This window comes from Barbus barbus (genome assembly GCF_936440315.1).
Source record: "Barbus barbus genome assembly, chromosome: 43".
Taxonomy (NCBI): Eukaryota; Metazoa; Chordata; class Actinopteri; order Cypriniformes; family Cyprinidae; genus Barbus; species Barbus barbus.
Window position 1 is genome coordinate 630,038 of NC_136721.1, and position 17,990 is coordinate 648,027.

General features: G+C 38.3%; 1 protein-coding gene across 2 annotated transcripts in view; it reads right to left on the minus strand.

The window, feature by feature from the left end:
- Positions 1 to 2,396: 2,396 nt before the first annotated feature.
- The window catches only part of LOC306862036 (solute carrier family 22 member 4-like), a 41,224-nt gene continuing 25,630 nt past the window's right edge, over positions 2,397 to 17,990 (minus strand). The window contains exons 8-10 of one of the 2 annotated variants that reach the window (XM_079404623.1): positions 14,880 to 15,062; positions 10,214 to 10,346; positions 2,397 to 3,081 (exon numbers count right to left, since the gene is read on the minus strand). In XM_079404623.1, the coding sequence (XP_079260749.1) occupies positions 2,973 to 3,081; positions 10,214 to 10,346; positions 14,880 to 15,062 (425 nt within the window). In that variant the 3' untranslated portion in view covers positions 2,397 to 2,972. Of the gene's footprint in view, positions 3,082 to 6,514; positions 6,922 to 10,213; positions 10,347 to 14,879; positions 15,063 to 17,990 lie in introns of those variants that run through there. The other variant, XM_079404624.1, reaches the window with a different exon arrangement.

Consider the following 17,990-nt stretch of genomic DNA (forward strand, 5'->3'; position numbering starts at 1 on the left):
GTGTGTGAGTATGAGTGAAAATATTCAAATGTAACCCCTTTTGTAATCATTAACATTTTCATAAGTAGCCTAACTGTAATTTGTAAACACGTTTTTTACAGATTAGTTGTGTAATTAAATTATGTGTGTGTAGTCTATATAACCTACATTGGAAAATAAAGATATAGGCTTCATTTTGAAATATATATATAGCCTACTTACAACAATTTATATGCATTTACGTTTTTGTTTTAATATTGAGGAAGTAAAGTTATTTCTTAGTTACTGGATCAGACATGCAGGCTAATCCACTGATGCCTGAAAACATGACAATTCATTAAGTAATGTCAAAGTCAAATACATTTCACAAAATGTATGTTTAATGTGTAAGTGGGTCTACATGGCCTAATAAACCTATGATTGATGATCAAAAACTCATTAATCAAAAAAGTTCCAAGATGTTTCCATCTCTGTCTGGTTGTCCATCAGTGAGGTAGAAATCTCATACCCAGGACCTGCGGGGGAGGAGGTAATTATGCAAAACATACTATACAATGATGATTAAACAAGGTGGTTTCTATAGAATAAATGAAGACCACTGTACCACTGTTATTGGTGTTACAGCCCAATCTCCAGTGCTGAAGAGTACATTTCAAGCATGGAAGTTGTAGTGTTCAAATTTAGAGGATTAACACTTGCTAGTAAACAGCTATTGTTACATCCGTTACATCTACCTCAAACGCTGCAAAAGTAGAGCTGTCAAAATCATCAAGGACTCTAATCACCTGGTAACCGTCTTCACTTTGCTTCCATCTGGGAAGCGCTTCTGTAGCCTGATGGCAAAAACAAATGAATTAAATGCTTACATGTTTTGTTATCAGTCTCTAAATGTTTGTATCTCAGTGGATATGTCGCTCTTTTAGGGGTATAAATCAAGATATAAAAACATATACAGGTGCATCTCAGAAAATTAGAATATGGTGAAAAAGTAAATTTTTTCTTGTAACTTATTTCAAAAAGTGAAACTTTCATATATTTTAAATTCATTATATGTAAAGTAAAACATTTCAAACGTTTTTTGTTTTCATTTTGATGATTAGAGCTTACAGCTGATGAAAATCAAAAATCAGTATCTCAAAATATTAGAATATTTACATTTGAGTTTCAATAAATGACCATCCCACTCTTAAAAATAAAGGTGCTTCACGATGCCATAGAAGAACCTTTTTGTCTAAATGGTTCAATAAAGAACCTTTAACATCTGAAGAACCTTTCTGTTTCACAAAAGGTTCTTTGTGGTGAAAGAAGGTTCTTCAGATTATAAAAAGGTAAGGAGGAGATGGTTCTTTAAAGAACCTTTGACTGAATAGTTCTTTGTGGAACCACAAATGGTTCTTCTATGGCATTGCTTGAAGCACCTTTTGAAGCACCTTTATTTTTAAGAGTGACAGTATAAATTCTGGGTATCTCTTGTTCTTTGAAACCACAATAATGAAGAAGACTGCTGACTTGGCAATGATCCAGAAGATGAACATTGACGCCCTCCACAAAGAGGGTAAGTCACAGAGGGTCATTACTGAAAGCTGTGGCTGTTCACAGAGTGCTTAATGAAGTCAAGACCTGGATGACAAAAAGCTCTTTACAATTGAATGAAAATAAAACCGAAGTGCTTCTACTGGGCCCTGCTGCTACTAACAATTCCATTAAAACACAGTTAGGTTTTCTAAGTAATAACCTACACAATCATGCAAAAAATCTTGAAATCCATTTTGATCCTCCTCTCCAATTTGATAAGCATGTGAATGCAGCTGTAAAGAGTAGCTTTATCATCTCAGATCAGTGGCTAAGGTGAAACACTTTATTTCTAGTAAAGACCTTGAAATAGTAACTAATTTCTTCTCGTTTGGATTACTGTAATTCTTTGTACATTGGCCTACCTCAATCTACACTGTCTCGATTACAGATGGTTCAAAATGCAGCAGATTCTTAACAGGAACTAAGAAAAGGGATCATATCACCCCCGTCCTTGCCTCATTGCACTGGCTCCCTATAAAACTTAAGAGTCGACTTTAAGGTCCTTCTTTTTGCATACAAGACATTGCATAATTATACCCCGGATTATATTTGTGATCTCATCAAGCCAATACAGCCCCTAGGTCTTTAAGATCTAGTGATCAGTTTCTTTGATCTGTCCCCCGTTCATGTTGTAAAACAAAAGGTGATCGAGCTTTCTCAGTACAGTGGCCCCAAAGCTGTGGAACAGTCTACCTTTGAACATCAGAGCTTCTCCATCATTGGATGCTTTTAAATATACCTTAAAGACTTATTTTTACTCTTTAGCATTTGAGTGATGTTGTGTATCTACTTTGAATAGTTTAATTGGTGTTTTATGAAATGACACTTTAATTTTAATTTTTGATACTTGTTTTATTTTCTGTTGTCTCCCCTTCCTTTCTCTTTTAAATTCAGTTATTTTTTGCAAAGCACTTTGGCTCAACTGCAGTTGTGTTAAACTTGTGCTCTATAAATAAATCAATATCAAAGCATATTAAATGCAAAGTTGTCTGGAAGGAAGAATTTGGGTAGGAAAAGGTGCACAAGCAACAGGGATGACCGCAAGCTTGAGAATACTGTCAAGCAAAGCTGATTCAAACACTTGTGAGAGCTTCAGAAGGAGTGGACTGAAGCTGGAGTCAGTGCATCAAGAGTCTCCACGCTCAGACGTCTTCAGGAAAAGAGCTACCAAGCCACTTCTGAACCAGACACAACATCAGAAGCATCTTACCTGGGCTGTGGAGAAAAAGAACTGGACTGTTGCTCAGTGCTTTTCAGATGAAAGTAAATTTTTGCATTTAATTTGGAAATCAAGATCTGGAGTCTGGAGGAAGAGTGGAGAGGCACAGTGACACACTATAGCGGCTCTTCGCTGTGAGACAAAAACACATGAACAAGAGGTCGGATGTGATGAAGGGAGCAGCTGCTGCAGAAGGCCTTCACCGGTACGACACCATCCGCCTCCACCGACCACACTGCCGCCCGAGGATCATCCAGAGCCGGGCTCCGTTCCCTCCGCCAGCAGCACGAGTGAGAAAGACTGACACACTGGAGGAGGACAGAGACAGAAAGCGTCAGATATATCGATGGACTGATCAAGAAGTACGAAAAGATAGCGTTAGCGGAGGAGGAGGAAGCCCCAGCTCTTCATTCCCCAAAACATGTGCGCCAGAGGAGACAGCAGTGGCCCTAATACTTCATCTTCAAAACTGACAAACTATAAATACATTTGTTTATTTGATCAGTTCACTTATGTGTGTCCGGTCCATTATATTAACATAGACTGTTCTGTGTGTGACATCCAAGTATGAGAGCGATTAGAGGGCATTTTTTACATTTTAGTTTTGATGTCAAATAAATCTTGCTGTTTTGCTTTTTTTATAAGCAGTGTTGCTGTTGTATAGTTATACAGTTACAGTTGCTATCCGTTTTTACATCAATTTCACTGTCCACTTGGTCCAATTGTGGATGAATGGCTGCATGTAGATGTGATTATTAATGGAAAATATTAAGTGCTTTCATTTCAGAGTGACTGTTATGAGATCTATTGAAGATGTTACTGTTCATGTTTGCCAGCCCAAGACATCTCAAAAATCCAGGCCGGACCATGTTTTACAGCCATGTATAGGCTATGTATCATGTCACCCAGTATACTTACAGTTAGGGTGATATTAACCCATGACAGTGGCGTAACATGACGGGCCCCAGTGCAGGCTATACCGACGGGGCCCCTGGGCTGCACGGTTATGAAGCACACACAAACACAGCACTCTTCTCGTCTCTCAATAGTGTTCCGCAGCAATGTCTCTAGTTATAGTGAAACTTTAAGTTCATTTTCTTCACGAACAGCGCCGTTGTTGGTACCTCGCTTGTGAGATGTCATGTAGTTTTTAAGTTGTTATATGTTACTGATAAAATCACCAGAGTAGTGCTAGCAACATTAGTGCTATGTTAACGTGTGTGCAAACTGTATGTGCGTCAGTGAGGGAGAGAGAGCCGCGGAGGGATACAGTGTGCATTAAATGGAATTTTGTGGCAAAATCATGGACGTGATCTGTCGTTTTTACCCTTTTGTTTACTATATTTATTTGTTTGGACAGTATAGTTGTGGGTTTTGGTTCTTTTGCTTTTAGGACCTTTGAAATAGGCTAACTCAAATAATTTGGCGAAGTGATATGGTCATGTAATGCAGTCAAGACCTGCCTGGAACTACTTTTGCCGTGCGTTTCCCTGGAAATAATTGCACACCTTAGAACTTCGTCAGCCAATCAGATTCAAGCATTAAACGGCACCGTAGTATAAATCCAGACAATTGGTTGATGAAACATTGATTATAATTAAGATACAATTTATACAAAATGAAATTCACTTCAAAGAAAGGCTTTCTACAAAACAAAACTCAGTGAAGTGGTCAAAATCATGACCTCTGACCCACTCCATGTCTCCCCACATTTTTTTTTTTTTTTTTTTTTACTTTTCTTTGTACACTTATTTATATATCTATTTATATTTGCTTTTTTACATTTCTTTGTACATTTCTTTATTTATTTATAATTAGGCCTAATTAATTATGGCAGGTTTGGCATTCCATAGGCTTGATCTCACCGCTTTTAATTCTGCCCCGACTGCAAGCGGCTACTCTCGCCGGCCGGTGACAGGCTAATATAGTTCATCTCCAACAAGCCTATTGCCTCATAAAACAGCAAGATGCAGCCCTGAAGTGAGCATGTATCTGCTCAGGTTCTGAGTCCCGCCTCTAACAGCACTCATTAATGAAAATAAATCCTGATTGACTCACGACATTCCAACTCAATATGAACTTTCTATTGGCTATGTTTCAGTACAGTAAAAACAAACAAACAAACAAAAACAGATAACAGTCTGGGTAAATAATTACAATAATAAAGTACAAGGGAAACTATATATATATAATAAAAAAACCTCACTTCAATAATCCCAATCTTCAGGAGCTTTCTCTGTTGTTAAAATGACAAAAGTTGATCTGTCTCAGATGTAACAGTGTTCAGTAACATCAAAATAACTCAGTAAATAAAAAAAAGAAGCCAAACATACGGTAAATAACCAGCATGACAGTTTCAGTGTCTATGGGAGCATTTTTGTTCGTTAAATAGCCTATACGTTTTTGTTTTTTTAAAGTAACGAGTCAAGCGGCCAGCTGCATGAGCTGATTATAGCCTAAATTTAGCCTTCTCATATCATCACGACTTGCCTAAAATAAAATCAACAAGTCCTCCAACAGTCTCAATAAAATCTATAGATATACTAAAACAGTTCAAGCATATAACAATGTTTAAACGTTAAACCTGCGCTATAATAATAATGTATCTATATCTGAGTTTGTGCTGCGAGTGGAAGCTAAAGCTGCTCTGCAGGTCATGGAGGCACCAGCAAACACTTGCATTGCTTTCAGTGGAAACAACTTAAAATAGCCTACGCCGTCATTTATTTATTTTTTGATAAAGGTAAGAGTAATACATCATTGGGACCTGTAAAGGGTCTACTTGTATTTAAAGGTAGCTCTTTTATAAAACAAAGAAAACAAACATGATGTGCTTTCTGCCGTCTGGTCTTGAACAGGAGCTTCAGCAGAGAATACATGCCTCACAGACATGATAAATATATCTATAGAAAGCTTTAAATTATTACTTAACGAAAAAAAAAAATCGAAAACAAAAACTCTTTTATTATAATCTTAATGATAATCAATAAAGATGCATTTCTCTCTAAAGGCGCGTCTAATGAGGAGACGGCGAGTCAGGATCAGCAACTTCATCCTTGCGACACAGACTCAGAAAACATTAGTTTATTAGTAAATCATTCAAATATCCCCTTACTATTTCCCGCAGACACATTCATGGTTATGTTTGCTGGGGTTTTTCAGCAAGCTTTAGTCTATTGTGTGCATTTGAAGGCAGAACTATTCAGCTGCTGCTGCTGCGGGACACTAAACACCATCGAGCTGCTCTCAGTCGCGGCACGGTCTCCTGTTGTTTCCACCAGCGCAGCGATGTTTTTCATCACTAATCGATAGACATCTACAATATAAAATAAGGAGAAACCCAAAACAGGCCCGAGGCCCGGCCCGCGTCTGAACTATAACGTGGAAATTAGCCCGAAGCCCGGCCCTAGAGCCGTAAAAAAGTCGGGGCCCGGGCCGAAATGCAGGGCTCTACAAAGACTTCTTGCGTTGTCATCCCGGAGGGAGGTGTGCTAACAGGGCTTGCAGCAGGTGATTCGGTCGTGCCATTAAACTGCCTTGTGTTCTTTTTGCCATGGTGGCTGTATGATGCTATGATGCTAACTCCAGAATGGATTTCAAGGACTGTGCGCACAGATCTACGGCCGATGTTGAATCCAATGTTTATTTTTTTCCTACGAATCTTTGAGTTAACATGCACTAACCATGAGTGGAATGAATTTGCACCGCAGCGCCCCACACCTTGATGCTCATGACAAGAATAGCATGTATATTTATCTTTATTGAAGTGAATTAGGTTTAAATCGCCGTCATGCATGAATGAATGATATTTTTGCAATTTCACACATAATAATCCAAGATGATCACATTACACAAAACTGAAATTGCACGTCAAAATAACACATTGTCAATATTTTTTGAGACCCCCCAAAATTTCACAAATCACGTTTTCAGGGGAGCCCATGTCTTATTAAGGGGAGCCGAGCTCCTCCCAGCTCCCCCGTAGTTCACACCCTGAATGTAACCCCCAAATAGCAAGACAGGTTCCAGCCTTGGTGTGAAGGGTTAAATCTTTCATATTTATTCTCTCTATAGTCCGTTACAAGTCGTCAGACTCATGCTCCTCTTCACATTTTCTGTCAGCTGGACTGCAATGTCTTTTTCTGAACCTGAAAAATATATATCATTCACAGTTTACAACAAAAGTGTGCAATTTCTCTAAAGTTATTTAAAATTGTATCAACACTCAGCATTATTTCTAAATTGGCAAGTAGATTATTTTCTTCAGTTCTTCAGATCTGGCACATGAGAGAAAATCAGTTACTGCTACAGTTCAAAAGACACTACATAACATCAACTTTATGTCCAGTAGTGTTCGACATTATGTCGACTGATATTAGGGGTCTTAATTGGGAGCTCAGCTCCCCTCTGAGTAGTACAATAAAGGAAAATGAGAATTAGTGAGTGGAATTTGCATGCTGAGCCACTCCCCGGGACATATGGAAATACGAGATGACCGGCATGCTCCACTCATTCAGATTTTTACTTCAGAGCCTGTGTTTGAGCGATCACTCTTCCATTCACCTCTAAAAGAATAGAAAAGCAGAAACTCCCTTGCTGCTGGTGATTCTGATGGCACATTCAGCAGTTTTGTACAGATAAGTGCAGCCATTCCCCCGGGGGGCTTCAGCAAATAAAAGAGTACTTTCGCTAAAAGAGCAACATGGGCAGCATGTGTCTTTTTAAAGATGCACGTCTCAGACACTCCCAAGGAGGATCAGATGTTGATCGCAGCTTTGGGGGTGCACTAGTGCCCCCCCCCCATCCTCCTGTTGAGATCGGCCGTTTCTCAATCGGAAGGCTCCATCCTCCGGAGGTCGTATTTGTAGGCTGCATACATCATAAATTTAGCTTATTTTAGAATAGTTATAAATTTGACCATTATTCTTAGTTAAGTGTAAGTTGTTGTAATATGCTTTTGACTCGCGAATGTAATGCTCAGTTAACTGAAATAAACCAGGCTTGATGACGTATGCAGCCTACAAATGTAACCTCCGAAGGATGCAAAGAAACGGCCTAGGAGTCAGACTAAAACGAGTCGCCCAGGTTTTCCCAGGCCTCCAAGTGCATCAGGCTGGAGTAGAATCATCTGCCCTGTCCTGAGTGCTTGCTGCTGGATGATGGGAGTCCTAGGTGTGGGAAACAGTTCACAGCCACCCCATCCCACCCTGATGCCTTTCTTTCTGGAAATGTATGAGGAGATCACAAAGTTGTGATGCCCGCCAGCTGGATGAATCATCCACGGATCCCATCCAAGGCCTGTTAGCTGATGGCAGCTGTTACGTTATGTGTAATTATGTTTTATAATGTTTGTATTTTGTTGGATGTTTTCTTTTTCTTGAGTTTCAAGATCGCCGCTGATTTGCTAAGTGTTGCCGCCTAGCAACGGTAATTGGATGATCAGCCTCTTCCGTTTCTCAGAAGCGAGTTGGTGTGACTTCAGGCCGGTCGCACTGCTCCGGGCTTCCTGTTAGCCGCCAGACCAAAATGTGTTTCTAGTGTTTTTTTTGTCCTTTTCTTTCTTTTGGAATGTGGTAGAAATGTAGGAGAGACCTGCCTTTTTAAACCTCATTTTTCATGATGTTTATGTTTAGAGTAGTTTAGGTAAGGTTGGTTGTATTTATTTTTCTTTTCTTTGGGGTAGGTTATTTATATTGTCGTTGTATTTGATTAGATTGGTTTTTGTTTGTTATTTTGACTTTGGGTCTCTCTGACGAAAAATGCCACTTCATTAATTCCTTTTATATTTAATTGTATTGCTTTAATGTTATTTTTCTGGTTGGGCTGTGGGTCCCTTTAGGAGATCCACTAATTATTGGGGTTTCGTTTCTTTTTTGTAATTCATAATAAATTTACTTTATAATTTATTGTGATTTGTTTGGGTTCTTTTTTTGATCTGACGGCCTGCTGGAAGTCTTTTTTTTATTTTTTATTATTTATTGCGTCTCACCCCTAGCGGACGTAATAGCAGCTCTGGCTGCTAAGGCTTACAGAGCCACTGGACAGACCGCCTCCACCCTGCATGTGATGGTCATCCTACAAGTACACCAGGCCAAAGCATTGAAAGAACTGCATGAGGGTAGTTTTGAGGAAGGGCTTGAAGCAGGAACTGCACACGACAACCAGCTTCACCCTCCGGGTGACTAAGCTCACACCGTAGGCCATCGCCTGGCCGATGGCAACTCTAGTGGTCTACGAGCGGCATCTCTGGCTGAACCTTGCAGAGATGCGGGATGCAGACAAAGTGTGCTTTCTTGACAATTCTATCTCCCAGGTTGTCCTCCTCAGCAACACTGTTGAGGACATTGCCCAGCACTTCTCAGCAGTCCAAAAGCTGACAGAGGCCAGAACACATCCTGGCCCATCATGATGCCACCATGCCACCGAGGGCTGGCCCCAGTTCTGCTCGTCACTGAATGCATCCTTCTACATCTGCTCTGCTGCAGCCATGATGCACGAAGGGGGGAGTATGGCGGAATAATATACAACATTTAATGATAAATAACAATGTTGGGGAGATGACTATTGTAGATGGCACCTTGATATAATAATCTTAATTCAAAGGGAAAACAGGATCATTTCTCTTACCTCATTGCTAGATTTTTTCTTGCTTTGAGCAAATATTACAAAACATTTTATGCATTTTTCAGAAAACAAAACGTATTATCTTAAGTCATAGGTCTTCAGCCCTGTTCCTGGGGACCCACTGTCCTGCAGAGTTTAGCTATAACCCTAATCAAACACACCTGAAGCACCTAATCAAGCTCTTCAAGATTGCTTGAAAATACAAAGGCAAGTGTGCTGAAGCAGGTTGGAAATAAACTTTGCAGGACAGCGGGTCCCCAGGAGCAGGGTTGAAGACCTCTGTCTTAATTCATTTATGTATCTTGATTTTATAATGTTTAGATATTTGTACTAGAAAACAAGACAAAAAAATACTAAGAAAATAATTTTTGCAGTGTACCAACTGTCAGAGCTATTAAACAATCAAATGTTCATGATTACAGAGAAAACAACACAGATTCTGCTAATAATGTTCAAATGGAGCCCCGATTTACTAAGATCCCATATAAAGAGCATTCATTTCCTAACTCAATCTAGCAAGTTTATGGGACTGTGGGTGATTTACTAAGAATATTTGCACAAAAGCCCTAATGTGTTAACACCCACATTTTGTTCGCTGTAATTGTTCCAAATGTAACCAATGTAACCAAACTGTCCCTGCAGAGTTTAGCTCCAACTCTAATCAAACACCCCTGAACCAACTAATCAAGGTCTTCAGGATGCAGTTAGGTATTGTTTTTTCTGCAGGAGAGTGGCTCTCCAGGATCAAGGTTCTCCACCCCTGACTAAAAAAAGCTGGTAACGCAACAGAAAAACAGCAGAGGGTGCTGCTCTTACCCAGCTGCCTGCATGTGACCTATAGTCTCTGGTAATGGTGATCCACGACTCTCTGGAAGCAGAAGACTGAGTAACCCGGAGAGGACATTCAGACTGCCGATTAAGATGTATGGCAAAGATCTGTAATAGCCTCCTGGAACAAAAAAACAAAAACAAACAAAAAATGGAAAAAATAGTTCTGATAGGCATGTTTAAGAAATTATGATACTTGAAACATTATATTGTTTATGTCGATAAGCATTGGTCACTGTGTAGTTTAATTTGATTTAAAAATGCTTCGGTCTGAACAGCTGGAGAAACTATGGAAATTTCTCAATTTACTGTTGAGACATGACATGACCAAACTAGTGCACAAATCAGGGATGGACCAGAACTAAAAAGACAGCTCATATTTTTATGGTTTTGTGTTTGAGATGATTTCTTATAACTACAGCTGACAGAGGACATTCAAAATATTTATGTTACAGTATGTTACAATTTTACCTCTGCCACATTTTTTCTATGTCCAGCCAGAGAGGAACTTAAGTGAAAACTGCCCAACTCTCTCCAACAGTTATGTTGATAACTTCATTAATCTTCATTTTAAGTGACTCATGTTGTTGTGAAAACATTCTCATATTAGGATACTTTAGTAAGATCACGTAACATTAGAACAGCCTTCTGTCTGAGCCGCCTTTATTTATTTGCTCGTTTTCATCACTTTGCCTTTAATCAGAGCCGATCCTCGCAGCGTAGGGCCACCTGCTCTCAAAGATGATTTCATTTTAGTTTTGTTTTTGAATTTGGCCAGCGGTTATGAAAACATGAATGATCATCTGTCACCCTTTCTACGTAAAAATCTGTCAAATCATGTCACGTGAATGTCGTAAAGTCTCTTGCTCGAGACTAAAAAAACGAGTTGAAAGCATAGCCAGCCACGGAAGAGACACTGTTTCTCAAGTGCGATTTGAGACGGAGTGAACACGGACAAATGCGTTTCATTCATTCGTTCATAACCACTCATAACCGCGCACATCCCATACCCCCCCACCCCGTTTTGCGTAGGGCCCCAGAAGTCTAGGATGGGCTCTGCCTTTAATTCGTGGGCACTAACTTGTTTGCTAAACTGAACATCCAATCATAGTTCTCACTCACTCCGATGACCCCAACTCCAATTCAACATGTTGAATGAGCAAACTGCCACTGATGTGAGCCCAACGAGAGCTAACGTGTGGAACACACCAAACAAACTAGCCCTACAGAAGCTCACCGACGGTTTAGTGTGTACCAGCCTTTAAAAGTCAATGGCCCCACTGCCAGTTTATCACATTCAGCTGGTTTTGTTGAGAGTCTCTTCTGAGTCTGTGTTTTTCTGTCAGTTCTGCATGTCTGTTTAGCTATTGGTCCTCGCCAGTTTGGTTTGCCTTTGTCACCGATGGAGTTTTGGTTCCTTATTGTCGCTGTCGCCTCTGGATGGCTTAGTTGGAGACACCTATAATTTCCAGCGATATCGTCGGCTTGATTGCACAGATACTATTAGAACTGAACTAAGCTGGATGATAACATCACTGAATTTAACAATGAACTGCCTTTAACTGAAACGTTACTATTGTATTTTTGCATGACCAACACACTATTTTCCTATTTGATACTGTTAAGTGCTTTGACACAATTTGTATTGTTAAAAGCGCTATATAAATAAAGGTGACTTGACTTGTCTTAACTGCTCTCCCCTCTGTTTTGCACAGTTTTGTTACTGCCTGTTACTCCACTGGAAGTCTCTGGCTCCTTCCCCACTTTGGTCCCAGATGCCCTCAGCCTTTTGCTTTTTCCTCTGTACAGCACTGCTTTATTACCCATATCCCTATCCATGTATGTATATATATTACAGTTTGTTCTGGTTCTAAAATCTGATTGGTTGAGAACCGTGAGATATTGTACTGGTATCAGAACACCCTTTCACAATTTTTTATTACTCCGCTTGTTCTAGCCGGGTCTGTTTTTTTTTTTTATCATTTACTGAGCTAATGTTAGCTAATCTAAGAAAATGACACATTTTTTTAATGAATATTTAATTTGATATTAACTACGAACACTCAACAGATGATGAAGATGCAGGGGAATCTTCACTAACAGGCCAAACAGCAAGAAGTGCAGACACTACATCTGCAGATCTGGACAATTTAGAAAAAGACCCGACATGAAAATAAATGTGTGTGGCAAACAGTGTGGGCTGTGAACTGTTTTAAATCATGGTTATCTGGGGAAAAAACAGCTCAATATCCAGTTTTTGTAAAATAAAATAAACCTGACTTTCAAAAAAACTAACAAAAAAACTTAGGAACAAAAACAAAGGCAAGATGTGCATCTGAATGAGAGAGAGAGAGAGAGAGAGAGAGAGAGAGAGAGAGAGAGAGAGAGAGAGAGAGAGAGAGAGAGACCGTGAAGCTAGACTGGAGCATGAACAGGAATGTAGTAGTTAAATGCTGCATAATCGAGCTCATAATCAGAAGTGGGACTTATAAAGTTTGTGATAGCATGAGACCAGCTATGCTGTTATTTTTATCCCACCGTGCTCCCATCTGTGTAATTCATAAATGCAAATTATGCACAGTATAATCAGATGACTGACTTTGAAACAGTATGTTTTCTGTAAAGATAACAGGCTTGCACTAATACTGGAACGTTTATTTGCAAAGGCTAGCCTGGTATTGCCTGAGCTTGAGCTCTTGAAGCTCCGCCCTCTTCTCCGGGAGCACCAGCTCATTTGCATTTAAAGCGTCATACTCAAAATCAGCGCGTTTGGGCTCATACCCTAAAAGTGGCAAATTTAACAAGCTATAAAAATGTATCTGTGGGGTATTTTGAGCTAAAACTTCACACATATGGTCTGGGGACATCGGAGACTTATTTTACATCTTGTAAAAGGGGCATAATAGGTCCCTTTAAAGCTACAAAGTTATTGATTTCCTCTTTTTTTTCTTTTGATCTTTGATTAATATACATCACATCGATTTTTTGGCTGCTATTTCTTTAAGAGCTGCCGCTGCTGAATGTAACACGGATCTGACACGCATCTCTTTATTAGTTCTGACCCACTGCAGGTCTTAAAGTCAACTAATTGAAAATTGAGTTGAATCGGGAATATTTTTCTCTTTTCATTTGTGTAGAAATGTAGATTTGACAACTAAATTGGCCCACAGATTGACCAGAAAAGGTTCAGACGCTCCCTACGGCCAGTCCATCCCTGGTACAAAATAAATCCCTGGAAACTGTATGAATCAAATTTGAAGAAAGTATGATGTATTGTTGATGAAAATTCCCAAAACTTGCTTCTGTGAATGTGATGCTGTGGACCTTCCTGTTTACACATTTCAACCCAAAGGATTTTTCAAATTCAGAATTGTTCCTCACTCGAGGAACTCGACAAATAATACAGAATTTGGGAGATTAGACAGATTGTACAGACTAGAGAAGGGGTTCTCAAAGTCTGCGTTCAAAGGTCCAAATCTGAATTTTCATCAGTGTCAAAGGTCCGTAACGGAACAATTGGTTATTACAAAACTTGTTTTTAATAAACATACAGTAGCCTACATAACATGCATAACAAATAAACACTAATTTATCGAAAAAAATAAAGTACCCTTTGTATTCAAAATACATTAATAACAAGTGTAAAAGTGGCAAAACAATTCATTTGAGTGTCTGCAATAGAGGTCGACTGATAAGGGTTTTTCTCTGGCCGATGCCGATATTTAGAAATCAGGGGCAGTCAATGGCCGATATTAGATGCTGATTTTTTGGCCGATATTTCTGGCCAATTTTCTTTTTTACCTTTATCTCATAAAAGAGAGTTTGAGTAAATGATTATTGCAGGGCACAAGATGGTAATAATAGAAGTCTAATTCATAGTAATAACACATGGCTCAAAACTTAAGCACCTTCTCAAACAGTTCTGAAGCATGCTTTTTGTTTATGTTTGACAGACACCGGTGTTTCCCGCAGACTTGCAAATGCAAATTCATTCTCTGCCGTTGGAGCGGGAGATATAGCGGTTTCCCTGGTGATGTCTGTAATCAAATCAGCACTGCGCTCACAAACACTACTTTATCAGGCATTACAGGAAAGACGAAATGAAAATGACATCAAAGATTTTCTTTATTTTCAAAGATATATTCATATAAAAACATCCGCGCTGCATTTTAATTTTGAAGCGTGTAGTGCTCAGTTAATTAACGATGTATAAGCCTTTTGGAAAATCTATTTGTGGTGGTCAGTTTTGATATTGTGACGGGTGCCACAAATAACTCAATGAATGGGAAACACTGGACACTGCTATAAGTCAAATGGCCATAAGTGATAATAACAATAATAATAAAAATACTCGTATTAGTGGTGAAATGTCACCCGATTATGTCAAACATCATACACTCACTGGATGTCATGACAACAAATGTCATGAAGGAAAAGTTTCAATTTTCAATTGCTTTCATTTCGGACCATCTCCAAAAGGACATTAAAAATACAGAACTAATGATTTATAAGTACAACGTGCGTTTATCAAAGTAGGATATATAATTGTGATCTTGAAATACGAAATGGAGGCAGGTCTGGATTGAATTCCCTCCAGGTCCGGATCCAGACCGGAGTCCAGACTTTGAGAAGCACTGGACTAGAGTTTACTGACCTAAGTAGATGACATATGGTGCCAATATGCTGCCGACTCTGGATGCCATTGAGCAGGCTCCTATAGCTGTGTTCCTCAGTACAGTGGGGTAAAGCTCCGCGGAAGCAGGGTACGCGATTGAAAATGCTGCAGACAGACCAAACTTCCCCAGCATCACCAGTGACATGGCAACAGAACTCATATCTGTAAATGAAGAGAGACAAAACATTCCATCCAAAGTTGAGCAAAGTTCATTTTTGTTCATCAGAAAATACAAACACATCATTAGACAGACAAATCCTTATGATCACATTGATGGACATGTCAAAGTCAGACGCTTGAGTAATTCTACTTGATTACTTAAGTATTATTTTGGGGGATTTTTACTTTATTCAAGTACAATTTAAACTGACTACTAGTACTTTTACTTGATTACATTTCTGAAGAAAAAACAGTACTTTTAACTCTCTACAATTTTATTTCAGCTTAAAAAGTACATTACATTTTTATTTTATCTTATGTGCATTAAATATGGTAAACGGAAGCTCAAAAGTGCACGCTTGACGTGAGACCAGTGATCATTGTTTTCATCAAGCACACAGTTCTACTTCAGTTCATCAGGTAAATGTCCATCGAATCTGAGGACGCATGTTGAGGAAGCAAAGTTGTGTTTTCCCCCAAAAAAGTTTATTCATTATACTTTTTATTTTGATAGAGCCATTAGCTGTGTAATATATTGGCTGCACAAGATTGAGTGCAAATAAAATCAGTGATGAAAATTTTAATATAATCAATGTTTTTGTGGGAATTATTATATATATATATATATATATATATACAAATCTCCAAAAAAGCGTTTAAATGAACATTGCATGTTTACTTAATTGTAATCCATGTTTAGTGATGTTCTTAGTGGAAAAGTTGTTTTAATAATGCCATTATGTGACACATTGAGTACGAATTTGGACTCTCCATTAATATTTTTCTAATCTTAATAATTACATGATTTGCTCATTAATTCATAAAATTAGTCACAAATAATTATGTAGCAATATTTTCTGGGAAAAGCCCAAATAAACTATTAAAATATGAATTATCCTTTCAGACAGTGACGTAGACAACACAAAAAAGTGGCCTTTCAAAACGTTAATGTTGTATATTTTAATTTTATGACTCTCCTTATTAATTCAACCCATTCTTGCATTCTGTCTGGAATATGTTTCTAACCTCTGCATCACATTTTTATTAAAAGTGTTCAAAAATCAAGATTCTCATGTCGTCCCAGACGTTTATGACTTTCTTTCTTCAGATGAACACAAGCAAATGCAAGGGGACCGGACCACTTCAGAAACAACACAAAGTGAACACGACGGTCAAGATGAAAATATCGATTCATAAACAGAGGTTATATGAGTTACTGTTATATTCACTTTGTGTAGTTTTTGAAGTGCCATTTTTGGACGTCCCATACTTGTCTTATAAGAAGAGAGATGATTTAGTTTAGATGATTTAGATCTTAGTTTGTGTTCATCTGATAAATAAAAGTCATATATATATATATATACACAGTAATTAACATGATAATTAATAGATGCCTGACTTTTCCATTTGTTGACATGACATGGTTAGATTCAGATGGAAAATATCATATATTATGTTGTTATAAATATCATGTATTATGTTGGGTGTTCATATTAGAGATAATCATGTTTAGAATGAAACCATCATATTTAAAAACATGATATTAATCATATCATATAATAAAATATATTTTGTTGTTACTACTGTAAATATATTTTCAATTATTATTGGATCTCCTTCAATACCTTCAGAATCTTTACTTATTTTAAAATACAGACATAAAATCATTTAAATATTTTTTTTATATGAACATTTTAATGACTGTATTTATTGAACAAAAATTATTATTATTATTATTTTCAAATTAAGCAGAGAACAGTACAAACTTTGGTAAAGTGATTATTTTGAACAAGTATTATCTTAGACATTATTGTACCTGAAGTATTTGTATCAATGCCCCGTGTGTGGGGTAAAAGGCCCCCTGCCACCTCATACATTTATAAGACTTTTAAACAAAATAAACAGCTTGAATGATATTTTTTCCTCAATTATACATTTTACGTGCAGTGAATAGCACATTTGTTCTTAAGGTGGGCCTTTAGCCCCGTTGTACGTGTGTGTGTGTGTGTTTGTGTGTGTGTGTGTTTGTGTGTGTGTGTGTGTGTGTGTGTGTGTGTGTTTGTGTGTGTGTGTGTGTGTTTGTGTGTGTGTGTGTGTGTGTGTTTGTGTGTGTGTGTGTTTGTGTGTGTGTGTGTGTGTGTGTGTGTGTTTGTGTGTGTGTGTGTGTTTGTGTGTGTGTGACCTCTGCCATTGCATTTTGTTTTGTTTTCTCCCTTTAACCAAACTTCTTTATGTCTGTCAGAAAAAAAGTACTTCTACTTTTTTAATAGTTGAGTACAATTTAAAGTAGTACTTTTTTACTTTTACTCAAGTATGTTTTTGGCCAGATACTTGTACTTTTAATTGAGTAAAATTTTTACTGAGTATCTTTACTTTCACTTGAGTAAAATTTTGAGTACTTTTTACACCTCTGGCCAAAGTTCTTCAGAAAACCAAGAAATGGTGAATCATGATAAAAAGTGAACAATTATATCTGAATCAATCATTGAATGAATCGAGTGTCAATGATTCAGTGAGCCATTCATACAGAGAAACTGTGTCCCAAACTAAAGTGTGCGGCCACGCCTCCAAACTACACAAAAGACCCTTTGAAGTGCATGAGATGCTCCGGCTTCTTAGGATTCCCTAATTGCTTCACCTGAGCTTCCGATTACCACTCTGTGACATAGCAACGGTGCGAGAGGAGCGCTGCCATCCTGCCAGGATAGGTGGAGACAGAACTGCTCATTTTTATATTTTACATCACAATAGAGGAGAAGGTGGGAATGTTTCACCAGATCTCAAGCTTAGTCAAGACCGTGGCAGGTACATTACACTGGTTTGCTGTGTCTTTACTTCCCAGCTTACTTGAATAATGCAATGATACATATGAAAAACTACAAAACACACACACACACACACACACACACAGCAGTTCAAATGCTCACATCT